Source organism: Parathielavia appendiculata (genome assembly GCF_033297405.1).
Source record: "Parathielavia appendiculata strain CBS 731.68 unplaced genomic scaffold N657scaffold_25, whole genome shotgun sequence".
NCBI classification, from domain to species: Eukaryota; Fungi; Ascomycota; class Sordariomycetes; order Sordariales; family Chaetomiaceae; genus Parathielavia; species Parathielavia appendiculata.
The window spans coordinates 65,562-89,956 of NW_026944244.1; the positions used below are offsets into that span (position 1 = coordinate 65,562).

The 24,395-nt window shown below is 56.7% G+C and overlaps 9 protein-coding genes across 9 annotated transcripts; 6 read left to right on the forward strand and 3 right to left on the reverse strand.

The window, feature by feature from the left end:
- Positions 1–1,457: 1,457 nt before the first annotated feature.
- On the forward strand, positions 1,458–2,446 carry N657DRAFT_684331 (TBP-domain-containing protein; the record flags this gene model as incomplete). The annotated part of the gene is made up of 4 exons (XM_062796669.1): positions 1,458–1,708; positions 1,763–1,838; positions 1,948–2,374; positions 2,430–2,446. 4 exons carry the CDS (start codon positions 1,458–1,460, stop codon positions 2,444–2,446), a joined length of 771 nt encoding a protein of 256 aa, XP_062643306.1.
- An 848-nt stretch (positions 2,447–3,294) lies between these two features.
- Positions 3,295–5,088, reverse strand: N657DRAFT_253894 (putative fructosyl amino acid protein). The gene has a single exon (XM_062786452.1). It carries the CDS (start codon positions 4,966–4,968, stop codon positions 3,493–3,495), a length of 1,476 nt encoding a protein of 491 aa, XP_062643307.1. The 5' UTR covers positions 4,969–5,088; the 3' UTR covers positions 3,295–3,492.
- Positions 5,089–5,988: 900 nt separating this feature from the next.
- N657DRAFT_581519 (uncharacterized protein) lies at positions 5,989–8,475 on the forward strand (the record flags this gene model as incomplete). Its single annotated transcript, XM_062789539.1, has 1 exon — positions 5,989–8,475. The coding sequence occupies one exon, from the start codon at positions 5,989–5,991 to the stop codon at positions 8,473–8,475; it is 2,487 nt and encodes an 828-aa protein (XP_062643308.1).
- Positions 8,476–10,074: 1,599 nt separating this feature from the next.
- Positions 10,075–12,462, forward strand: N657DRAFT_253786 (uncharacterized protein). The gene is made up of 2 exons (XM_062786451.1): positions 10,075–10,437; positions 10,608–12,462. Exons 1-2 carry the CDS (start codon positions 10,406–10,408, stop codon positions 12,274–12,276), a joined length of 1,701 nt encoding a protein of 566 aa, XP_062643309.1. The 5' UTR covers positions 10,075–10,405; the 3' UTR covers positions 12,277–12,462.
- Positions 12,463–12,826: 364 nt separating this feature from the next.
- N657DRAFT_650033 (uncharacterized protein) lies at positions 12,827–14,656 on the forward strand. Its single transcript, XM_062793849.1, has one exon. The coding sequence runs from the start codon at positions 13,059–13,061 to the stop codon at positions 14,454–14,456; it is 1,398 nt and encodes a 465-aa protein (XP_062643310.1). The 5' UTR covers positions 12,827–13,058; the 3' UTR covers positions 14,457–14,656.
- A 140-nt stretch (positions 14,657–14,796) lies between these two features.
- On the forward strand, positions 14,797–16,265 carry N657DRAFT_650034 (uncharacterized protein). Its single transcript, XM_062793850.1, has one exon. It carries the CDS (start codon positions 14,935–14,937, stop codon positions 15,793–15,795), a length of 861 nt encoding a protein of 286 aa, XP_062643311.1. The 5' UTR covers positions 14,797–14,934; the 3' UTR covers positions 15,796–16,265.
- N657DRAFT_254245 (uncharacterized protein) lies at positions 15,855–17,327 on the reverse strand. The gene is made up of 4 exons (XM_062786453.1): positions 16,783–17,327; positions 16,526–16,724; positions 16,358–16,469; positions 15,855–16,302 (listed from the first exon to the last, which is right to left on the reverse strand). Exons 1-4 carry the CDS (start codon positions 17,047–17,049, stop codon positions 15,915–15,917), a joined length of 966 nt encoding a protein of 321 aa, XP_062643312.1. The 5' UTR covers positions 17,050–17,327; the 3' UTR covers positions 15,855–15,914.
- A 784-nt stretch (positions 17,328–18,111) lies between these two features.
- N657DRAFT_658942 (uncharacterized protein) lies at positions 18,112–19,569 on the forward strand (the record flags this gene model as incomplete). Its single annotated transcript, XM_062794940.1, has 4 exons — positions 18,112–18,264; positions 18,334–18,526; positions 18,589–18,730; positions 18,783–19,569. 4 exons carry the CDS (start codon positions 18,112–18,114, stop codon positions 19,567–19,569), a joined length of 1,275 nt encoding a protein of 424 aa, XP_062643313.1.
- A 754-nt stretch (positions 19,570–20,323) lies between these two features.
- On the reverse strand, positions 20,324–23,895 carry N657DRAFT_674810 (uncharacterized protein; the record flags this gene model as incomplete). The annotated part of the gene is made up of 2 exons (XM_062795777.1): positions 23,812–23,895; positions 20,324–23,716 (listed from the first exon to the last, which is right to left on the reverse strand). The coding sequence occupies exon 2, from the start codon at positions 23,477–23,479 to the stop codon at positions 20,324–20,326; it is 3,156 nt and encodes a 1,051-aa protein (XP_062643314.1). The 5' UTR covers positions 23,480–23,716; positions 23,812–23,895.
- Positions 23,896–24,395: the final 500 nt, after the last annotated feature.

Sequence of the window (24,395 nt, forward strand, 5' to 3'; positions counted from 1 at the left end):
ACGGAGTACATACATAGCAAAGCCAAGAAAAGAGGGAAGGGGGGAGCAACCGTTTCAGGGGGTGGTATGGTGTGTGTGACGGGTTTCTGGTTGCGATGCGAATGGTCGGGAATGGTTGGGTGATGCTGGAGCTCACAAGCTGGAAGCGAAGGCGGCCGAGATGGCTGTTTGCATTTCAAGGCCAAGCCTGGGTACCGGTACCTTGAGACTGTGTGCAGGAGCGTTTCCAGGAGGCGAGCAAGGACAGCCGATTTTATTGGCTGCAGAAGAGATAAAAATTTCATGTGCTGCGCTTTGATTCGCCGCATTAGGTTCCCAAAACATGAAAAGAAGCAGGAGCCCCGCCGCCACAAGATAGCGTTGCTGCCTGAGGCGCCACCGAGGGTTCCAGGAAAAATTATAAGTAGGTGCAGCTCCCCCCAAATTTTTTGCGCCCGCACGCGGATGTCTCCAACCGGCCGTTGCTACCTGCCTCCGGCCACAGAAATTGACCCCACACCTCCTACCGTCTCCGAAACTCCACTTTCCACTACGACATTGACGTCGGCCGTTGCCTTGTCTTTTCGACATCAACGGTTCTTCTTCCGATACATTTGCGTTGTGTGGGCGCAATTTCTCATTCATTTAGAGCTGAAGATTAATCTGTCGAGACTCTAAACAGGCGATCGTCCTCTCGTTTCTGGACTAGGGCCCGCCATTCAGTCGTCACTCTTGGCGCCCTTTGACCTCCAAGGAACCCGACGCCTGTTCACGGTCGACCCTTTAATCGTCGAGGGTAATAGAAGATACGTTTGCACAAATCACAGTGCGCCTTGCATATTCTCTTCCCGCGGAAGACCATCTCGCCGTGAGTTGCAGTGTGGGGAATCCAGCTCTCCGCTCCTTGTGCCGCAACCCGCCCCGGTTTCTCTCCATCGAGGCGTCTTCTGGCTCGGAGCACCCGTCAGTCGCACTTAAGCGCACGACAGTATCACCGGCAACAATTGTTTGAGGTCTTCGGCCGGGTCGTTGATTGAAAAATCTCGACCAATCCTCGAAAGGTGTTTGCAGGCGGACAACAGGCTCGGGGGACACATTAATTTGTTCATCTCCCACCTCTGGTATGATTTCCCAATGAACCCTTTCGTCCCATCTTTAACTCTATCACCGCTCTCGCTCCCAGCCACCCATGCGTGTTTATACCTTCACCGCGTTGGGCAATCCAGTGATTGTCGGAAACGCGCACTCTTTACACCCGGCCTCAATAAAATTAAAATCGCTTTTGCCAATTTATCTTCCCTTCATACATATAACCTTACGGTCGGCGACGCGATTTTGCATCACCTTCTCTCAATTATCAGAGTCCGCGTTTCTGCGCATCATTCTGATACCTTTTCTAACCGTCCTCCACCTGTAGATTTGTTCGCGCCAGCAAAAAGATCCTCGATCAATTTGCTTGGTTTACATCGCCAAGCGAAATGGAGGGTATTCAGACTCATCCTTCGAACGCTGCGCAGGCCAAGGCCTTCACTGCGCCTGGCTCGCTGTCGTTTCCTGGCGGCGCCAACGAGCTCGCGACTCCTGCGGTGCAGAGCAACATCGCGGTCACCAACGGCGTTCAGCAGCAGGGCGTTCAAGCCGCCAACGGTACTGGGGTGACTCCCGCGACCCCCGCTGCGACGCCGGGAGCTGGTCCTGCGGGCCCGAGTGGCATCACGCCCACGCTCCAGTAGGGAATCCTCTGTAGCACTGCGCTGACGAGGCTGTGGGCTAACCCGCTCAGGAACATTGTGGCAACGGTCAACTTGGATTGCCGTCTGGACCTGAAGACGATCGCGCTGCATGCTCGCAATGCGGAGGTACGTGTTGAGCCAGAAACCTGGCGCGCTTTGCTCGAGTGAGAAAAAGCGTTTGCACATGGTTTCTGTCGTCAACCGTTCTTTGCCGCGCAGTTCTGACCAGAAGCAGTACAACCCCAAGCGTTTCGCTGCTGTCATCATGCGTATTCGCGAGCCGAAGACGACTGCGCTCATCTTCGCCAGCGGCAAGATGGTAGTGACCGGCGCTAAGTCAGAGGATGATTCGAAGCTCGCCTCGCGCAAGTACGCTCGTATCATTCAAAAGCTTGGCTTCAACGCCAAGTTCACCGACTTCAAGATCCAGAACATCGTTGGCTCGTGTGACATTAAGTTTCCCATCCGTCTGGAGGGTCTTGCGTCGAAGCATCACAACTTTAGCTCGTACGAGCCCGAGCTCTTCCCGGGTCTCATCTACCGCATGATCAAGCCAAAGATCGTTTTACTCATTTTCGTCAGCGGCAAGATAGTCCTCACCGGTGCCAAGGTGCGCGAGGAAATTTACCAGGCGTTCGAGATGATTTACCCCGTGCTGCAAGGTTAGTTTGTGTCAATCCTTAACATCTCTGCATCGATACTAATCGTTATTGGCAGATTTCCGCAAGGTTTAATTTTCTCGACTTGTCAACGTGGAAGTTGTGGCTATCAGGTACTCGCTGCCACAAGAAAACCACATCATCACAATTTGCCAACGACTTGTACACTACACCCGCCAGTCCACGGTCATGATTTCACGACAAGATCATAACCACCCGAAAAAAGAAATCCGGCTGGCTGGCAAAAGAAGCCAGGACCTCGGGACACTTGTATCATTGCGATTGTCGTTTCCTTCTTCCTCTTTTCCCACAGCACAGCATTGCACAGGCGTTTCGGACGGGGCGGACGGAATATTACAGTAGGGATTTCTCGCTCTTTTCCGCAACTTTTCTCGCGGAATCCTCGAGTTTGCGGAAGCGCTCCCGCTCGGGGGTATAGTTTACCCATAGAATGATTGCGCACATGACAGGGCACTGGTTGCGGCACCAAGAAAAGCAGGCACCGGTTCCTGCCCCGTCCCTTAATGAGCTTGCGGCGAATACCCGTTTATTGGGTAGCCCCAAAAAGAGAGAGGTTTGGGGGGATGATGGGATGGCGAACGAAGAATGGGAGGCAGAGCATGACTCTGGGGTGGTTGTGGATTTGTGATATGCGACGGCTTGCCTGCTCGTTTCGCTCGCTCCTCTTGGAGGGGTTGTTGGGATGGATTGGGATGATGTAACATTTCAGTCTGGTTTGAAACATCATTCGGCACTCACACAACTGGGTTGGCGCGCGGCAGCAGGTCATTCGCAAGGAGAGTATTTGTCTGGACTACCAAGGAAAGCCGGAACCTGGCTTGCAGGGGAGATTTTAACTCCCCTGACAGAGACGATGGATGGCATCAGCCGCTGAGTGCTCTTTCGCTGAGCTTCTTTCCTCTCGCCGCCGGCTCGAATTTACCCGTTATGGCGGCGCATGTTGAAGAGAAGGACTGTTATGGTTTTCAGCCGTGGTTCTTGCTGCCGTCAAATACTACCATCATTGATTAAATCCTGGGCCCGTGAGACGGGTGGTGTTTGTGAGCTTACCTGTCCTGATTCCCCCTCCGCGCTTCTTCAATGAAGATCACACCCACACACTATGCCCTTCCGTGTTCTTCAGGTAGGACATCAGCGAGCACCAGCCCAGGCGTGCCTCCCCTGGTCCCATCCTCAGTAAACACATCCCTCCTGGACCCTTCCGTCACCTTCCAGTCCCACTTCCCTCGGAACTCAGCCGGCGGTTCGCGCACGATGCAGTCGGCGATCTTGTCGCCAATAACGGGCAGGAATTTGAATGCGTGCCCGCTGTCGCCCGTCGCGACGAACAAGCCGCGCCAGTAGGGGTGGTAGTCGATCAAGAAATCGCCCGTGGCCGTGTCCGAGTACCAGCACAGGCGGGTCTTGGAGAACGGGCGGTTGCGGAGCGTCGACCAGGGTATCATCTCCTGGAGGGCATAGCGGAGGTCGAGTTCGGCGTCACGGGGGATGGAGAGGGATGGGTCGGTTAGGGCCGTTCGGGGGAGGGAGACGGTGGTGGGCGGGGTGATTGCTGGGTTGAGCGGGAGGGGTGGGTTGGTGAGCAGAGTGGTCGGGTTGAGGTAGCCGTAGGCATGCCGGGCGATTTTGAGGACGCGGTTGGTTGGCGGGATGATGAAGTGGCCTGATGAGAGGTTCAGGATGACCGGCGTATTTGCGAGTTCGTCTTGTTCGGCTTGGGTGAGCTCCACGTAGGCCATCACCTGGCCCGTGGCGACCGCTTGCCCGCCCAAATCAACTAGGCCGCCGGTCCAAGCACCTGCTGCGACGACGATGAGATCAGCGGACAGGACCCGGCCGTCGGAGAGCTTGGTGCCGGTGACGGTGGTTTCGTCGTGCTCCAGGGAGACAACGGTGCCGGCGATGAAGTTGACACGGCCCGTCTGCTGGACCTCGTCGAGAAACCAGGCCATTGTGGCAGCGGCGTTGGCCCAACCGCTGTTATGATTGATATAACCCCAGAAACCAGAGCTCCCGCCAGTGCCCAGAGCCTCACGGATGGCCTCCGAGTCGGGCAGCTCGCGGACACGGGCGGCGAGTTCAGGGTCTTTAGCCGCCAAGGACAAGACGTTGGCCCAGCTCAGGCGAGCATAATCCATGCCCGTCAGCTTGGGTTTCTGTTTCAACCCCCCATCCGCTGACGGGGCTGCTGAGGGCGCAGGCGGCGTGAAGTCGCCAACAAGGATCAGTCCAGTCTCACTGTAGCGCCCCTGGCCACCCAGATCGGCGGGCTCGTCCTGCTTGCGCCATTGCACCTGGGCCTCGTCACCCAGTGCAGCGTAGGCTGGATCAGCGTAGTCGGCTCTGATGATGCGGCTCGTGTCGATGCTGGCGGCGTCCGGAGAGGGGAAGACCCCTGGTTGGGCGGTGTCAGACCTATCGACGACCGTTATCGAGCAATGGGCGAAGTCATCACGACGGGCGAGGGCCAAGGCGGTGCTGAGCCCGAAGACGCCAGAGCCGATGATGAGAATTGAGGAAGGAGGCGAGAAGGGAAGGGGTGAGGAGGAAGGGGAGGATGACGCAGCTCGAGCCATCTGGGGAACGGAACGGCAGCACAAATTCCGGAATTCAAACAGGGTCTCAAACACGGATCACAAAAGGCCGTCTAACCAGGTCGGGGGTTGAGAAAGATAGCCCGTGTGTCATGGCTCTCGTGATGAGAAAAATAGTCACTGTGTTCCCCCAACTTAGGAGTCCTGCTACAACCCGTCGCTTTGTCCGAGTCGAAATCAACAGGCCACGAGCACCGTGGACCAAGAAGCACCTAAGGGGTTTAAAGTAAGCGGGTTGTGGAGCAGCCATCGTGTACGAGAATGGCACGATAAGGCCATCTCCAGTCTCCGGGCTCGGCTTTGGGATTCTGGGGCAGTTCGGAGCGGGGAAGGGCGCAGTGAGATGGTCGAATGACAGAGACGGCGAGAATGGAAAATAAGAAAGGGCCAACAAAGAAGTCGTACCCATAGTCATGTTGTATCCACCGGGACCATATCACGTTGGTCGAACAAGCTGGTCCGTCAAACACCGGTCGGAGGTGTTTGAAGAAAGAGATCAGTTCTTCATGCATTGATGGAGGAGGCATGCTTTCTCAACCGTCATCCACGGCTGTGATCTGGTGATTGATTGGGCCTACTCCCCAAGAATGGGCAGAGGATTTGCAGCTGGCTTCAGCCGGCAGTTCACCAACTCGCCTCTGGCATGTGAGCGTTGCAGTGATGGTGCAATGATGGTGCTCTGTATGCAACTTACCTTAGGTACATAACAGTTGTTTCCATTCTGAGCTCACGCGCCCTTACTGCGACGGGTTCTTTCCAAGTACCTAAGCTTTCACGAATTTAAAACTCAGGTTGCCGTAAGCTTTGTATACCAGGGCATTTCGCGAAGATCGAGACCATCCCATGATCCTATGTGCTTGCCGGTGGCGCACAGACCAATCAAGCCTGTCCAGTTGTCGGGAGCTGGCGGTCAGCGTGAGCATAACGCTGTGCGCCAGCAAAGGTCACCACAACCATCAACCAACTTGAATATGCGTGTCCAATACACGTGAGCCGCCGAAAATGTCATCTGCCAAGAAGATTGCCGAATTTCCTGACGTCGAAGCGAAACTCCAGAAGCCGGGCAAGCAATCCGCTTTCGAGAGACAAAAGGCCGAAGCCGAAGCAAAGCGTCGAAGAGAGGCCGAAGAGACAGCCGCCGTTTACGAGGACTTCGTCAAGAGCTTTGCCCACGACGATGAAGACGATTCCTTCCGTGGATCGCGTCATGGCCCGTCAAGGTTGGGCTGGGGAGGGCCCGACAGACCAACGTTCGGCAGTGGTACCACGTTTGGAGGAGGGACAGGAAAGAGACACTTCGGCGTCCCCTCTGGCGCGTCGCTGAAGAGCGGTCCGGGAAGCTTGGGGCCCCCGCCGTCATCGTTTGGGAAGAAGAGATCATACGATGGCTTCCACCGAGACTCGGACGAGGGACGCGGGAGACTAGCGTTTGAAAACCGGGACAGGGACAGGGACTTGGGCACGCTGCCCGTCTCCAAGGCATTCGAAGCCAGCGACGACGAGGGAGATAGCACAACCGCCGACAGGGCCGAGGAAAAGGCGATATCCAAACCGACACTCCGCCTCGCGAACATACCCCCGGGCACATCGCCCGCCTTCATCAAGTCCCTGATTCCGGCCAACCTGACCGTTGAGAACGTCAAGATTGTGCCGCCCGCTGGTCCCAGCGGTACGGAGCGGAAGTCTATTGCTGCTGTCGTCACCTTGTCCAAAGAGACGCCTGCTACCGAGATTGACAATGCCGTGAGCGCTCTGCAAAACCGCTACCTAGGTTTCGGCTTCTTCCTCTCCCTGCACCGGCATCTTTCTTCTGCCGCCATGTCATCTGGCCTGGCGGCTGTCACTTCCTCGGCGACTGTCTCGTATCCATTTGGCGCGAGGAAGGTCGACGAGGGCCCTACAAGGCCGGCACACGTGCCGATGGGCCACGGTCGGGCATATGCGCCTCCGACATCATATGGCCCCCCGATGGGCGGTTCGCTCAACAGGGCCGGTATTCTTCATGTCCCGGTTCGCGCGCCGCGAGACATTAAGCAACTACGCATGATTCACAAAGTCGTTGAATCTGTTCTGGAGCACGGTCCAGAATTCGAAGCCCTCCTCATGTCCCGACCAGACGTTCAGCGCGATGAGAAATGGGCTTGGATTTGGGATTCCCGCAGTGAAGGCGGAGTCTGGTATCGCTGGAGACTGTGGGAGATTGTGACAGGTTTGCAGTTTACGAAAGGGAAGCTCGAGTATCTTGCAATATTCGAGGGTAGCCACGCCTGGAGAAAGCCCGAACGGCGGCTTCCATATGAGTTCACCACGGACGTCGCCGAGTTCATTTCCGACTCGGACTACAACTCTTCAGATGACGATGAATTTGAAGACGAGCAAACTCGACATTACGACGGGCCGGACCAGGACGACACATTCCTGAACCCATTCGAGAAATTCAAGCTGGCCCATCTGCTGGCTCGGTTACCGACGACACTGTCCAAACTCCGAAAGGGCGACATTGCGAGTGTAACGGCATTTGCCATCACCCACGCCAGCAGGGGTGCAGACGAGGTCGTAGACATGATCGTCTCGAATGTCGAGCAGCCATTCGCGTATACATCAGCCAACCCGGACTATAAACCAGGAGCCAAGTACAGAGACGGCGGCGAGGACGACTCCCGTGACCCGTCACCCGCGCCCGGGGACAAAGCCACTTCCGATGCCCCTGATCTCAGTGTGGCACGTCTCCTGGGTCTCTACGTAATCAGCGATATTCTGTCCTCCTCCTCCAGTAGTGGGATCCGTCACGCCTGGCGCTATCGGCAATTGTTCGAAGCGGCACTCCGGAAGCGCAAGACATTTGAGATGCTGGGCATGATGGCCGACAAGCTGAGCTGGGGCCGTCTGCGCGCCGACAAGTGGAAGCGCAGCGTCGGGCTCGTCCTGAACCTGTGGGAAGGGTGGTGCGTGTTTCCGGTTGAGACCCACGAGTCGTTTGTCCGCACCTTTGAGAACCCACCTATCGCCAGGAAAGAGACCAACGGGGCTGAAACAGAGAGGAAGGCCGCCGGGCGGTGGAAGACCGTCGAAGCGGTCCCCGTTGACGATGGCGGGAAGAGCGGCGGCTTCCTGCCGGTGTCGACGAAGGAGGCCGTGGACCAGGATACTGTGGATGACAACGTCGAGAACTTACTGTACGCTGATGGCGGCGACGAAGAAGAGTTGGATTCGGTTCGTCTGCAGTACCTGGCTGGCCTGGACGATGCATTCTCCGACCTGGACCTTGACGGCGAGCCGTATGACGGTTCTGCAGATGCGTCGACCAAAGGTGATGTTACAGCGAAGTCGAAACAGACACCGGCGGTGCCTGTGCCAGCCGGAACAGAGACCAACACATCTATCGGCAGCTTTCAGATGTCTACGTCGGAGCCGGCGCAGGCGCCTGCTCGAAAACGGATGCGGGCCATGGACATGTTTGCGGATTCTGATTCGGATGGGGCCATTTGAACGGTTGTGGTGACATGAAGCCGTCAAAATTGGCAAACCCACAACTGCCCAGCCGTCGTCCGAGCTTTGTAAAGCGAGCCGGGAAAAGAAAAGAGGTTGGCAGGTTGGGTGTTACCCACCCACCCCTCGTGTCGCTTTGCCATGCCAACTCGCTGCAGGGCTTCCGGGAAGTGCCCCGGCTGCATCGCTCCATCCACGGGGCCGGGACCTCGCCAAAGAACTTTGCTGCAAGAGGGGTTGGTGCTAACCACCGGTACGGAGAAGCAGGCTTGGGCCTTGCCGTTGTTTTTTAGCAGCCAGACATCCCACCGTGGCTCGGCTCAGCTGCCGATGCCATGTTTCAATGACACACCTAAATCCGTGAGTCCACGAGTAGTGGTGGTCCCCAAACGCCGTTGTGAAGAGCACCTGGCCAGCTGGGGGGTAAGCGTCGTGAGAGAAACACACTACGGAGGTATACCTTGATCTCAGCGGGATGAACGGGGCATCTCCCACCACGCTTCTTAAAGGCGTCAGATGTGCCAGCGTCAAGTCATCATTGAGGTGTGAATTGCTGTACATACTCTGCCACCTCCGTAACAAGCAGAAGATTGGAATGCTCCTGAGTATTTTGTGGTGACATCGGGGACTTGCTTAGTCAAGTTGGTGATGGCACAACATCCCACGCCGCAAGCATCGGCACAGCTCCTCCAGTTTGCCAGCTAACGTTATGGTGTGACCTAAGCACTATACCAGGTCTGACAAGAGCAAGTCAACGTTCTCCTTTTGCTCGTTGTCCATTCTCTTTTCTTCGCTCACATCTTTTCTGGCCTTTCTCCTGATTAACTCTCTGTTTTCTTTCCTCCTTCCCTTTCGAGTTCTCTCTTGAGAAGTCCCTTTACTGATTTCCTCATCCCCTTGACCTGCCTTGTGCCATCCTAACAGAAGAGGCCAAGGCTGGCCTTTTAACGCCCCATTTTCAGCCAATGGAAACTTGCTCATCTCTCCGACTGCCAAAAGCCCTGGCCCCACTTGCCCACTCTTGCATGCGAGCGCCGAGCTGTGACTTGTAGAGATCGAACCAGAAAAGAGCTTATGACCATGGGCTGATTGAAGCTCTTGCTCACACGCAGACGGCAACCTTGAAGAGCTCAACGACGACGGGAGGCAGGTGCGAAGGTCCTTTCACCCGCGGCGATTGCAGGAAGGAGGCTGCGGTCAGCAGAGCTTTCCGAGTCCAGGTCTGACAGCGGCCCAGGAATCTCACTTCTCCACCTGTGCCTTTCATTAAAGGCAGTCAACATCATTGTTGCAGCACAACTCATCGTCGTCGCGGTTCTCGGGCGATTGTCCAATTCGATACCTCGTGCGTGAAACATCGGCCGGACCGCGGTTGTTCACGGGCCACCTCAACGCTCGCCTTGCAACATCCAGCCGCCAAGTTGGCTCCCGCAGACGCCCTCCGGACTGGAATCCATGGTCTGGTCCTCCGAGAATCAAGGTCGTTTTGACCGCTGAACGCGCCATCATCTGGGATAACGGACCGCTTTGTAACTCGGCCGTCGTTTCCGCGCGCTTGACCAGCTCTGTTTGTTGTCTTCCGCGCTAAGACATCGAGTCTTTCAAGGCTGTTGGGGAGGCGAATGCACGATATAGCCCTGAAACTTGCGCAATTTGCTCAAACTGATCTCCGGATCCTCCTCGCCTGGAAGCTCGAAGAGCTGCCGATCACGCCTCATCACAGTCTGCACTGACTCGCCTCAACCGAGTGCAAACTCGCTGCTCGCTCGCTTGTCCGAGTTTCAGGGTCACCGGTGTCCGTTCCTTCCGGCCGGCGAGCGCGGCATTGTTCAAACACCCGGCTACCTCCGGTCCCAGCACAGTCTCAACCTCCGTCGACCTCCGTCAGCGGGCCGATGCTGGGTGAGGCGCTACCCCTCTAACCTTCAGCATGCCTATCATCAATGGCCAAAAGGTGGCCTGGTATGTCTTGCTTCCGCTCCTCTTTCCCCCGAACCTCTCCCCATTTTTTGTGCTCTTGTGAATCTCATGGGCATTCATTCGAATTGTTCCATTCTCTATCCCTCCCAAATGAACCGGGCACCAATGCGTATAACCATCATGCGCCGTTGCTGACTTTGCCGACATCACAGCGCACCGTGTATACGTGGCCACCGTTCTACAAAATGCAATCACTTCCATGAACGAGTGATGCTTCCCGTCCGGAAGCCTGGGCGGCCACTCAGCACCTGCCCCTGCCCTCCCGGGAGACCCTGTGCCTGCGGCGGTCTTCGAGTTGCCATTCCAAAGAAGCAGAAGTGTGGATGCCCTACCGAAGACGAGAAGATCGCGCAGGATGATGAGAATAAGCGCTCTCCGGTCGAGCCTCCGACATCCCCATCACGGCCATCATTCCGAGTAGCAAAGACCAATAGCGGATCCAAAGTCAACGGCCGGAAGCAATCTTTCGACCTCACCAACTTGGAGAGGATGGATCCGAGGTCGATCAACGTGATAGCCGGCCCGGGCAGCAACGGTATTACGAATGGGATGCCCATGACAGGCAGCGCGATTCTTCAGAGTTCACGACCGAACTTGACTGGGTTTGGAGCGGGCCTGGGAGTGTTATCGGCTAGGCCGGGCAGTACGTATGCCTCTCCGCAGAACTCGAATCTTACGTCGCCATTGCCATACAACATGGGGTTTGGGTATCCCCAATCGAACCAGCTTCACCACGCCGTCAAGTTGGAGGAGAGCCGGCTTTATTCAATTTCAAATGGCAGCTTTGGCGCGGCAATGGCGTCACCACCTTTCGTCAACGGCAACCACGCACATGCGCCGGCCACCGGTCCAGTGCAACCAGCCGCCCCGGCGCCCGAGGCGAACGTCGTAGCACCTTCGAGCAGCTGTTGTTGTGGCAGCAAACCACAAGAGCCTACTCCGGCTCCGGCTCCACCTCCACCTCAAAGCAATGCCCAACTACCCCAACCACTTCAGCAGGAATATGGGCAGTCCTACATGCCACCGCCGTCAGGCAGCGGCAGCTGCTGTTCCAGAAAGAAACAAGAACCTGCTCCCGCTCCTGCTCAAAACAATACACAACCATCCCAGCTACCTCAGCAGGGATATGGGCAGTCCTACATGCCGCCACCGTCAGCTAGCGGCAGTTGCTGTTCCAGCAAGGCACAGAAACCTTGCCCCCCAAACAACATGCCGTCGTCGCATCAACCATACGGACAGTCATACATACCGCAGTTCCCGTATCCGACCGTCTTTAGGTACCCGGGCGATTACGGTTCCTGGCAACATCCGATCGACCCCTTCATTTGGCAGCAGGTAGCGTCCCAAACCAGCATGTCTTTGGGGACGACGCCCATGTCACCCACCGCCACCAATGGAGATGCGGTCGACGTCGGCACGAGCCACCAATGCAGCTGCGGCGAGGGCTGTCAATGTATCGGCTGCTTGGCCCACCCTTTCAACGCGCAGATGTTCCAGTACGTCAATAATGCATACAGCGGCAGCAACGGCAGCAGTCCCGGCGGCGCGGGAGCGGATGCAACCCCGGGAGCAGGAGGAGGTGGAGGGCACACGCAGACGACACTGGCGGCGGGAGAAGACTTGGCCGGATCCGAGGCACCCACCCCGGCGGCGAGCAATGAGGGGTCGCCAAAGGGCGAAGAGCAGTCGCTGTCGACGATGGACTACTTCTTTGTGAACCTGCCCATCTCGGGTCTCTGTGGCGGGGAGCTGGAATCTTGTCCGTGCGGGGACAGCTGTGATTGTCCCGGGTGCTTGGTTCATCACATTCCCCTTAATTAGGGGGATGTTGTGTAGCTTGAGGGATGTTGGGTGGCCAGTATTGCAGGGAGAGGCTGGTCACCGGATGTATGGCGGATGTGGAATGGAAGAGGTGTGCCGAAGTCTGCGCACGCCTATCTTATTCCTGTTTTGTCGATACATACTGTACTCCTCTGGTGTGCCATGCTTTGCAGGTACACTTGTTGACCAGAAGAAACTGTGTGTTCCTGTGGCATTGAACTGGTGAGCATAGTTGTCGTCTTCAAACTAAGTCCAGGCCTTTTTTTTTCTTCTTCGTTCTTGATCTCTTTCCCCGCCGTTTGATGTCTATTGTTTCCATAAACCTCGACCCCCTTACTCTCATTTGATTTGTTCATTAATTCCTTGTATCTCTCATTTCCTTCTGTTGAAGAATAAGACCGTGTTTGCAGCGAGCATCGAACCCTTACCCTGTCCTGACGCCGGTTCGTCGTGGTGGTTAGTTAGTGCACTGGGAGGTGGGGCCATAGCTGTATCTAAAACGGAGCGTAACGGAGACCGCTACGTTTTGACGCTAACAAAAGTCCCGTCTCACCACTCATCCGCTCTCTTAACGCACTTCAACATCAAACTCAAACGTCACGCAATTGACAGCCAACTCCAGACAGCAGGCGAGACCAGAGACAAATGCCGCCGAGTTCTACTGTTACGTGAGGAATTCCACTTCGAGAGAGGTATTTGTTTGTATGGGACAGTCAGCTCGAGGTTTCAACGCGACAAAGTAGGTGACTGAGGATTGAGGGACGTTTGGCGGGTGGGCGGCAATGCCGGCATCACCAGTCGGGAATTGGACCAGCAGTCGAGACGCTGGCAGAGGTATGCCGAGCTCGAGGTTACGTCCCGGGTCCAGATCCAGGCCCAGGTCCCCGCGTACGGAAAGAAGGGCTCGGGAGAGGCACCTGGTTGAGGAGGGCTACAGCTCCCGTTGGCGGGATTATGATGCGGATCGGAACTTGGGACGGGAGCGGATGAGAGACGATGGTATTGGGGAGAGTGAGAGGTCTGCAAAGCGGCGCCGCTTCGACTATCAGGAAGCAAGGGAGCCGGACGATGAACGTACGCCCAGCGGGAATCGGGAAAGTGGTGGGTTATCTTACCGACATCACCAACGCCGACGTGAGGATACTCACCGTCACCGCCATCATTCAGCAAGGCGATATTCGGCAGAGTGTACGTTATCACGCAAAGAGCTTCCCCTTAGGGCTCGCCAGCTCTCGCGCAGCGACTTGGCCGCCTTCAGGCCCCTGTTTGCGCACTACCTGGACCTGCAGAAGAGGTTGGACATTGGGTCGCTCGACGAGACGGAACTACGTGGTCGCTGGAAGAGTTTTATGGGCAAATGGAACCGAGGGGAGCTCGCAGAGGGCTGGTATGACCCGGTCGTCTTTGCTAGCGCCGCCCGAGATTATGGGGGGAACCTTGATGCCAACGGGGGCGATCGGTATCGTCTGCCATCACCCTCGCGGTCCGTACAACGAACCTTGCACAGCGCAAAACTGCCACCTTCCCGTTCCCTCTCCCCCTACCCCACCGTTAACCCAGACGATGCCGATGGCGACAACGACGACGACGACGACGACGACGAAGACGCCTACGGCCCGCCACCACCCCCACCTCCAGGCCAACCACAGACACATTACCAGCGCGACTACCCTCCCACCGCACCATCAACATCCGCCCGCGCCCCTGGCCCCTCGATCCCCACCCAAACCGACCTCTCCCTCCGCGACGAAGCCCTCGCGGCAGAACAGTCGTCCTCCCTGGCAGCGCACCGCCTCGCCCGCCGCGCGCACCGCGCCCAAGAAAAAGCCCTCCTCGACGAAGTCCTCCCGCGTGCCGAGGTGGGAACGCGCGAGCGGCGGCTCGAGAAGCGCCGGGAGCTGAACGAGAAATTGAAGGGGTTTCGGGAGAAGTCGCCCGGCGAGGAGGTGGTTGGGGAGGGGGAGCTGCTGGGCGGCGTGGATGCGGTGGAGGAGTACAGGGCCTTGTTAAGGGCGAGGGAGGAGAGGAGGAAGGAGAAGGTGAGTAGACGGGAGGAGGCGGAACGGGCGAGACAGGCGGAGCGGGAGGAGAGGGTCAGGGCGTATCGGGAGCGGGAGGAGAGGGTTGTGGAGGGGTTGAAAGAGTTGGCGAGGATGAGGTTTGGGGGTGGTGGGAGGTAAGGAAGGGGTAGTTCAAGATGGGTGGGTTTGAGGAGAATGTAGGAGAGGAGTCATTTTGTGCCTGGAGTCGATTGCACTGTGTCGTAAGGGGGTTGAGTACTTCATTAATACATAAACCCGTCAGAAAAAAGACAACCAAGGACTGCTATCTATATAGAGTACGGCCATAGAGCATGCCAATAATGTGCCCTTCAATCTCCATCGACACATTGGCACTCTGAGTTTCTGTTTTATCCTCCGTTTTGAGCCCAAGCCCTGTTCGCGATTTAATCACATGCTGTTTGGAGATGGTCAACCAGGTCTGTAAAATCCCCTGCACAATTTCCCACCCCACATCAGGCTCCAGATTCACCTCCCCAATTCTCTCACACACCTCGCTCGCTCACATCCAATCCTCATCTCTCGCCTCACATACATTGAAAATATCACACCACACAATCTGCACGAACCACCTCACCACACAAAAAACCAGGCAACAATGGCAAACCCAGACGGAGAACCCGAAGCAGACATCGACGCCTCCCTCTTCCAAGACCCCGCCGATTTCTACCCGCCGACCCCACCCCCGACAACGCAATCCTACACGACACTCGCCGGCGCCACCATCACGCTGCACCTGGTCGGTCACTCCCCGCTGGAGGCCCACCACCTCTGGAACGGCGCGCGCGTGGTCGCGTCGCACTTCGAGGCGCAACCGCACCTGGTCCAGCACCGCACGGTCCTGGAACTGGGCGCCGGCGCGGGCCTGCCGAGCATCGTGGCCGCGACGCTGGGGGCGAGGAAGGTGGTCGTGACGGATTATCCGGATAATGATTTGGTGGAAAACATGTGGCGGAATGTGAGGGGGTGTGAGCTCATTCCGGGGGTCAAAGATGAGGGGAAAGAGAATGACCATGAGGAGGGGTTGAATATCGTGGTGGATGGGTTCGTGTGGGGGGCTGATCCGGGGAGACTGTTGGGTTATTTACCAGCAGAGGAAAGGGGAAGGGGTTTTGATGTGCTGGTGTTGGCGGATCTGTTGTTTCGGCACTCGGAGCACGGGAATATGCTGCGCACGATCGAGCAGACGCTCAAAAAGAGCCGGGCGAGCAAGGCGTTTGTTGTGTTTACCAGCTATCGGCCGTGGTTGCAGCACAAGGATTTGGCGTTTTTTGATCTGGCGCGGGAGCGAGGGTTTGTGGTGGAGAAGGTGCTGGAGAAGAAGATGGATCGGCCGCTATTTGAGCGAGATCCGGGGGATGTGGAGGTGCTCAAGACGGTGACGGGTTGGGTATTGTCGTGGCCAGAGGAGGCTTGCGAGGTGAGACGTGATAATGACAAAGACAGAGAAGAGCTGTGACGGCAGCTGTGACAGAAACTGCATGTATTATCACGATTACGGGGTATCACGCTACGCTCCCACTATGTTTCCCGAACAGACAAAATGGCGACTAGTCCAACTCCAACGACAGCATTACTTCACGGCAGAACTTGATGCAGGCTCGGTGGCCTACTCGAGTATTCTGGAGGCACCTCCGGTGCACGCCATCCATCAGATACCAGGTAGTTCTCAAAGCCAAGAGACGAAGTGGTCTCGACAGAGGACCGGCCTCTTGGGGCTGTAATCGGCTCAGAGCGGTCGGGGTAGCTTGCATGCCCCTGAACCAGCCCAGCGACGACGGGGAGATAAGGCGGTGGCGGCGAGTGTTGTCTCCTCGGCGTTGTGGGGACACTCGTCTCGACGTGGGCGGGTGGACGAGGGATAGCCTGCTCTACATCGCTGGCGGCTTCCACCTTTGCATGCACTGTTGGGGTTGGCCTCTTTGCCCGCAGGGCGGTGACAGCAGCGCTAAGGACATGTGACAAGCTGTAGACAGTGAGCGACATTAGTTCAGATCCAGAGTAGCTGCGGGAATACGCACATGACGAGACTGCCCAGGCCAAACACCACATCGAGCGAATGACAGACGGAACGGTGGCCGCTCATGTCGTGATGGCGGCTGCCCTTGCCGAACATGGCGCGCAGATCAAAGTCTGATGGGAGTCAGTAACACGGCGCAATCAAACCCGGCCTGTGTGGCAGCACGCACCATCTCTCGGAGGGGGACCGTGACAGTAGTCCTCGTGGGCGGTGTCGAGCATGGCCAGAGTATTAAGGAGGGCCAACATGGCACACCCGTCACCAAAGACGGCCGCGAAGCCGGCGTATGGCCGTCTGGTCGCCCTCACCAGCCGAAGCAGCCAGGGAACGACGAGGACGGCGGCGTGGTAGATCAAGTTTATAGAAGCCTGGCGGCGCGAGTTAGGCATGGTGGCTCTCTCGTCACACCTCACGGTCGGACCGTACCTGCATCCGAGCCCAGCGCATCATCCGCGTCGAGTGACGCATCCCGTCTGGCGAGTGATGCCAAGGGCCATCTTCTCGAAAGTAACTCGACCTCTCGAAGCTGCGGAGCGAGGCGTGCACGAAGGCGAAATAGGCGAACTGAAGAAGCCTGATGGCTGTCAAGGAGATGGCAGACCAGTCTCGCGGGGTCCAGACAGCTTTCTCGTTGATATCGGTGATGTCCTCCTCAGCTTCCCTCGACGAGCGTCCGAAGAGGCATCTATGCATCTTGAACCAGGTGCGATGTTTGCCTGGCAAACACGGCGAGCGCTGGTGTATTACGCGATAAAATCCTTTTAACGATGAGGACTGAAAACTGCGTAATGAGAAACACCACGTTTCGAGCTGGTCAGTCAGCAATCGGGTTCAAAGTTGCCAGAGTTGTGCAACACGGAGCAAGCAAATTGGCCAGGATTAAGCTTTTCTGTCAGCCGCTTCGCCCGGCTCTGCCGTCCTGGCCATCGGTGATGGGCAAATCACGTCGGGACTTGTGGTTGATTGATCTGGGGCTGTGCCCCCCTGCACCCGCTAACATTCCGCCCTTATTAGCCCGGGAAGTGCCGATGACGCGGCCCTCGTGCACACCCAGAAGCCCGACTTGATTGTTATCGGGGAACATCGTCAGGTCCAGAGAAAACGAAGAATAAGATATTGAACGAAGACAGGAGGGATCAGGTAGGTACTGTATGTACCTTAACTTGTAAGTCAAGTATCGCTCCAGTGGTCAAGCCAGGGACTCGACTGTCTTCCATGCAGGAAGGTGGAGGCAGAACCAGCAAGTGCAACCTGGTCAACAACAAGCTTTGCTCACCTTCCGAGTAAATTGTGGGCCGTGTGTGAAACCGCTCCTTTCAAGGTCGGGCGTCTTCCTCCTGACAATAATGTTAACTTCGACACGAGCAAAGCACGCCGTGACTGCTGCACTTATCTCCGGGCTGGTTCCATCGGGGCGGTAGCCGAGGCGAGCCTGGCGGTCAACCCGCTCCAAACGGCAGGGCACAGCACAGGGACACAGCCTCCATCCCCCCTCAATCAGTCGGTTTGGTTTAGCTGCAAAAATGATTCGGCTATCCGATGGAGCTGCTTGACCACGATGGCCCGTTTGCTTGTTGCTCTGTTTTCTCCTTGATCCATAATAGTTTTTGGCCTTCTTTGACTACGGCCTGTGATTGACAATTGCCGGTTGTTTGTCGATTGTTGACGAGGATACCTCCTTTTTGCCTTGATCTTCCAAGTGGAAGTCGGGCCCGCAACAACCCTCCACCCCCTCCAGCGAGATCACTTTCAGCAATGGGGTGGGAATTGTCAACATGGCTGGCACTCGGACGCGCGTCCCAGTTGCTGGGTTCTGCCCTCGCCGTCGGCATGCACGGCTACTTGACCATCAAGGTCTTCGCTGCGAAGCTTGGGCTATCAAAGGAAATGGTAGCTCTCGAATTGCTGGTACGCTCACCTCACCTCCTTAGCGAATCACCTCCTTTTGTCCCACGACAGGGTGTTGACGCCATGTAGGCTTGTTTCGTGCTTGGCTACTCGATACTGGCGCTCAGCATCGGGCATAGCGGCCAACGTTCCAGGAGGACGTCCTGGTTAACGTGCTTTGTCGTCTTCGATGTGATCATGTGCGGTGTGCTGCTCGGCGCTATCACGACGCTTGCCCGTGCCGGTCTTCCGGTACATTGTGCTGGCATGACACGGAAAGACTGTCAGTACCCTTCGGTCTGGATAAATTCCTCCTGACAGCTAGGGTACTTACGATATGTTTAGACAAGGAAGACGAAGAACAAAACAAACCCAAGCCCGGCTTCACTACCATTCGCTTCGGTGATGAAAGCGTCGGTGAGCGAGGCGAACTCGATGGTCTCTGTGGTCTTGACCGCTCCTACTATGGCATTGCGAATGCTCTAGTGTCTGTTTCTCCCAGCCATCCCTCCACACCATCACCAACTGACCTCTTCCAGGTTCACATACATTTTCACCATCACCATAACCGTACTCCGGATACTCGAGAAGAACTACACCAGCAAAAGCAAGGTCAATGAACTGCTAGAGTCACTCGGGCGGGCCGAGGACATCCGCCTCAAAGCCATGGATTCTCCGTCACCACGCGACGAGTCGCCGGACATGAACCTACCACCGCCCCCGAGCGAAGGCATCATTACGCGCACCACGTCGCTCCGTAGCAACTTTACGACCGCAACATCAGTCGCAGCTTCCCACACGGGCGCTTACGGACCCAGCTCTATCCCCCGCCGCCCAGTCGGCCTCAACCAGCCACCACCGCTCCCGCAGAGATCCTTACCGGCATCCTCCCCAACCTCGTCTCACTCTCCCAACCCAGGCCTAAACTTCAACTCCATCCCCCTCGAAGAGGACAACACCGCTGAAGCCGCCCTAGTATCAGACGGCATGCGGCACCAACCCCACCAAAACCGTCACCTTCACCAACAACCTCCCCAATCCCTTCCCCACTACCACCACCCTCACCACCAGCGCCACCCATCGCGAGACCAGTATCCTCCATCAGTCACACCACGAATATTACCCATGCTCTCGGAGGAAGAGCAATCCGCCGACTTGGCGCTCGTCTCGGACGGCATGCGGCCCGCGGAACCCACGCTCCCGGCCTACCACCCGGGTAACAGGCGCATGTCGGGCCATGCCGGGGAAGACAACGAGATGCGCTTGAGCGGCTATGTCAAGGGACAGACCAGAGCACAGGATATGAAGGATTCGGGGAGGTATTGATGCTGGCGGCTTGGCCTATGCGGGTTTTTGGTGTCGGTTACCGGGCAGGGAGGATCGGCCTCGCCGTTTTAGAACAATATGGTGGGGGGTTGAATAGAGAGTTTTGATGGTTGGGTGAAAGGTGGGATGGGATGGGTTTCGGGTTTCGGGTATGGCGTTATGATACCACTTTGTTCATGTTTTCTTGGGGGTGGGAACCTGGTCAGGAGCTATGCTTCGGTAATGGGCATGGGGATTTGGGTGGTCTGGGATTTTAGATCCATCATCGTCAATATGGTGTGGTTATGTAGCAGCGACCTCAGGCATGCTTGGTATTCCTAATCCTCAAGTCTGGGGGGGACACCATACACGATTTCACTGGAGTTTTACGAGAGCGACAAGAACAATTGGACAATAAGATAGAGGCAACCAGACAGAATCTAACTGACGTGTTTCCTTTCAACGGCCCTTGACCCAGAAGTCCGCTCTCTAAAACTCAGGTAGGTACGGTACAAGTACCAAGATCGTATGTCGCTCGCCAGTTATCCCAATGCAATAACACTTCAAGTTCAGCTGATGGCAAGCAATGAGCGCTTGACATACGTTGGACAACACATTGAATCCTTGCCATGAACAAGACAGACACCATCCATTCTGAAAACCCAACGCAACCCAAATTAACTCAACCCAGTCTAGACCCAACCCAACTGAACCCAGTCCCCGATGTATCCCAACCTTGCCCATCCCATCCCATCCCTTTTTCCCTAGTACTTACTTACCACCGCCGTCCATAAACCTCATGCTCCCGCCCTCTCCTCCCAGCCCCCTTCCTCCCCCTCCCAATCATAGCCCTAACATCCCTGACCACCACATCCGCATTCAGATCCCCACCGTCATCCTCACCATCACCATCCGCGGATCCACCAAGTGACCTCCTCGCGTCATGCTTGAACAACTCCAAAATCTCCTGCAATCCCAACCCAAGCTGCCCCTTCTTACCCTTCCCGCCAGTCCTCATTCCCCCCTCAATCGTTGCCTCAGCCAACTTCCTCTTTTTCTCCTGCAGCTCCAAGATCCTCGCCTCCACCGTATCCGCCACCGTCAGCTTGTACACCACCACATCCACCGTCTGCGTCAGCCGGTGCACCCGGTCAATCGCCTGCTCCTCGACAAAGGGGTTCCAGAAGGGCTCGACGATGACGACGCGCGTGGCGGCAGTCAGGTTGAGGCCCAGAGAGCCGCACTTGAGGGAGCAGAGCAGGATGCGCGTGTGCGGGTCCGTGCGCAGGGCGTGGAGGGCGGCCTCGCGCGCGTCGTTGGCCATCTTGCCGTCGTAGCGGACTGCTTTGAGGCCCGGTTGGGAGCGCAGGAAGGGCTCGATCAGGTCGAGCATCGAGGTGAATTGGGAGAAGACGATGAATTTGTGGGACGGGGTTTCTTTGCGGAGGATGGAGAGGAGTTCGCGGATTTTGGCCGAGGTCATGATGGTGTTGGACGGTCTGGGCTTGGTGACACCTTGGCGGCGGCGTCGGATTGGTAAGTCGTCGTCTGAGGTGGAATCGGAGAGGAGCTCGGACTCGGAGATGCCTTCGTCTGCTTCGCCGGGAGAGTCGGCTCCGCTGTCGACTCTCGGCTCGGAGACGACCTGTGAGTGGAGCTTAGATACAGACACAAACGTGGCGTCGTCCGAGCCAGAGTCGGAACCGGATTCTGGTTGTTCCCCTTGTGATGCGCCGTCGTCCTTGACGATGAAACTGTCGAGTTGGCTCTCATCCCCGTCGTCTTCGGAAGGGCAATCAGAATCCTCAGACGCGATATCCTCTCCGCCGCCCTCCGCATTCTCGTCTTCCTCACCCCCGGCCTTGCCAAGATGCAGCGAGCCACGTTGGTCCTCAGGCACCAACCAGCTTCCGTTCACTTCTTCCTCATCATCGCTGTCAGTGATGATCTTGCGGTTTCTGGGATTCCGCTTGGTCGTCTTCTCGATCTTGATCTCCTCCTCTACGACACTAACTTTCTTCTTCCTCTTTGGCTTCTTCCGAGGGCTCTCGCTGGTCACCTTTTGCACGCTCTGGACACACTCGGTGCAGCGCATGAGCCCATCGGCAACCTCTTGCTTGCTCAGGTCGTTCAGGCACATGTCGCACTGCTTCGCCTGGATGCCCATCCCCCCAAAGGCATCGGCCAGGTCATCGATATCATCCGCGGCGCTTGCCTTCTTCGGCTGGGCCACAGTCTCCGCGACCAACGCCTCGCTGTCCTTGTCGATCTTGGTCTCGGAAAGGCGCGGGTGGTTACACGCCTGGCGCAGACGCAGCAGCAGCACCAGGGCGTTGGCGTAGTTGACCGACTTGCCCTTCATCATCTTCTCGAGGCTCTTGTCGGCGCGCTCCTCCAGCTTGTCGTAGAACTCGCGCTCGGCCTCGGAGAACTGCGTCTCGACCGTGACCACCTTGCGCTGCGTGACCCGGAATGCCGGCTTCGGCACGTCAGCTTCCTCCCGGCCTTCTTCCTTGGCCTTGGCGGTGGCAGCATCGAGCGCCTTCTTGCCGCCTGCTACCAGGGCGCCCTCTTCTTTGAGGATGTCCTTGGTCCGCCGCTTCATGAAGCACCGGAGGAGAGTGTGTAGGCGCCGGATGGCAATGTGACCCTTGCCACTCTTCATTGGACCGTCGATATTTGCCCGCCATTCGGCTAGGTCGTCGTAGGGGGGTATTCGGAGGAAGTGGACGAGTGACTGAAGCTCGTCGAGGTGGTTCTGCATTGGCGTACCGGTCAGACACCAACGATACTCGGAACGAAGAGCGCAGCAAGCCTTGGTGGCTTTGGCGTTGCGGTTCTTGATGCTGTGTGCCTCGTCCAAAATGACGCGGAACCAGTGGATGCCGAAACAGCCCGCCTGAGGCGCCCTTGACGGATCTGGATCGCTGTTCCCGTGCTCAGATACCAAGATCTGGTAGGTAGTGATGACCACGTCATATTTGGCCAGTACTTTGGGGTCTTTTGTCCGCTGAGGGCCGTGGTGGACGCAGACTCGGAGCTCGTGGCTCTTATCCACCTTCTCCTTGATCTCAGCTTCCCACTGCCGGATGAGAGCCAGTGGTGCGACCACCAGTGTCGCTTTCTTGACGTGGTCGAAGTGCGGCTTCCACCCCTCGTCTTCCGGACTAGGCATCGGATTGCTGACGATCAGGGAGATACTCTGCAGCGTCTTTCCAAGGCCCATGTCATCGGCCAGGATGCCTCCTTTGGTGACTTTCCCTTTCTTGTGCGGCCCAACTTCTCTCCCGCGCATCCACTTCACACCTTCCACTTGGTGAGGCAGGAGCTTCACTTTGATGCCCTCCAGCGTGCCGTCCTCGATTGTCCCCTTCTTTAGCTTGTCTCCTCCAACTCTGGGTTCCTCGTTGTCTTCCTCATCCTCCATACTGCCCTCGAGGAGGGCTTTCAAATCGGCCGAAGCCTTGGCAGGATCCGTGTAGAAAACCTTATCCCCATACGACGATGCCGGGGGCTGGGTGTACTGGTAGGCTGGCTGAGCGTCACCGCTGATGGAACTGAACATGGGCAGGGCTGGCGCTTTCCTCGACTCGGTCTTGGGTTTCAGGGGACCTGAACTCCTATACATGTCGCTGTGAAACTCTGGACGGGTCTTGCGCTGGATAAACATGTGGTTAGGGTCGTTTGCTCGCTGGCCAAACCGCGGGGCCAATTGTGTTGGGTGGCCGAAGCTGGGCGTCGGCGTAGCGGCTCCCGGCGTCCTGATGACCGGAATAGGGCTATCCGTCAGGTCAACAACTGACTTGTTTGGTTTGCTGGTTGGCCTCAAAGGCGTCGCTTGGGAGGCGGGGCCAAGTGACATGCTAGCTGCCTGCGAGCTCAAAATCTCGAGGTCGTCATCGCTAAAGGATTCTTTGCGTAGCCGAGCCATCTCGTTTGTCTAAGCCGACAGTGAGCCGGCAGTTTGGACTGAATGGAATGGATGATAGCGCCTAGCTGATGGTTGTTGTCTGGATCAGGTCGTTGAAGCTCTGCCGTGGTTCCACTCGCGACTTGGGGGCTTTCTCTAATTTGCTTCATATATTGATTGGTTCGATTCGTCAAACTCGGGCTTGTTTTCCGATGCAGGTTGTTTTGCGGTTAGATTGCGAAGCTGCAGCCTGGTTTTCTGTTTGTTGTCCAAGATCGTCAGCTCAAACATTGTTGTTGTAGGTACCCTCGAGTTGTCAAATCGCTTGCTGGGGCAGTAATCATTGTGCGTACCTCAGCTATGGCACTCCAGATCATAGTGCTGCCGGTTTCCGTCGTTGACGACTACAAAGAGTGGCCGGCCGATCTGGTGATGATGGATCCCGCTCTGTTTACAAAGTGACGAAAGGAATCCTGGGCGCCAAGGCAACCAATGCCACCCCGCATTTAGCTCGGGTGTGGTTCAGACCCTAACCCTCGAGCCATGGGATTCAAACGGTGCAATGGCTTCATAATAAAGGTACAAATCCATGGCGACCAAAAGTCGAATAAAACCACGACACAAAACTGCGACAGCCATAGACCGAGAGCGGCTATTGGCAATCGATCTCAGGAACCGGCGACACAGCGATTTGTTGTATTCTCTTGACTTCAAACAATCTGCATTTAACCAACCCAGGTTCCCCCGCCCGATCTCGGACTTCCGGATTTGGACCAGAAACTCGGAGTTCCCAAGGATTTCTGCAGTACTTAGGGGTGCCCAATCTTGAGCGAAGGGAAAGAAAACAGAATCCTACGGGCTACTTACCGTTCTTCGCCGGTCGAAGAGAGTAGCTGGCTACGAAACCCTCGGCGTTTGACTCAGCGAGGCGACCGGG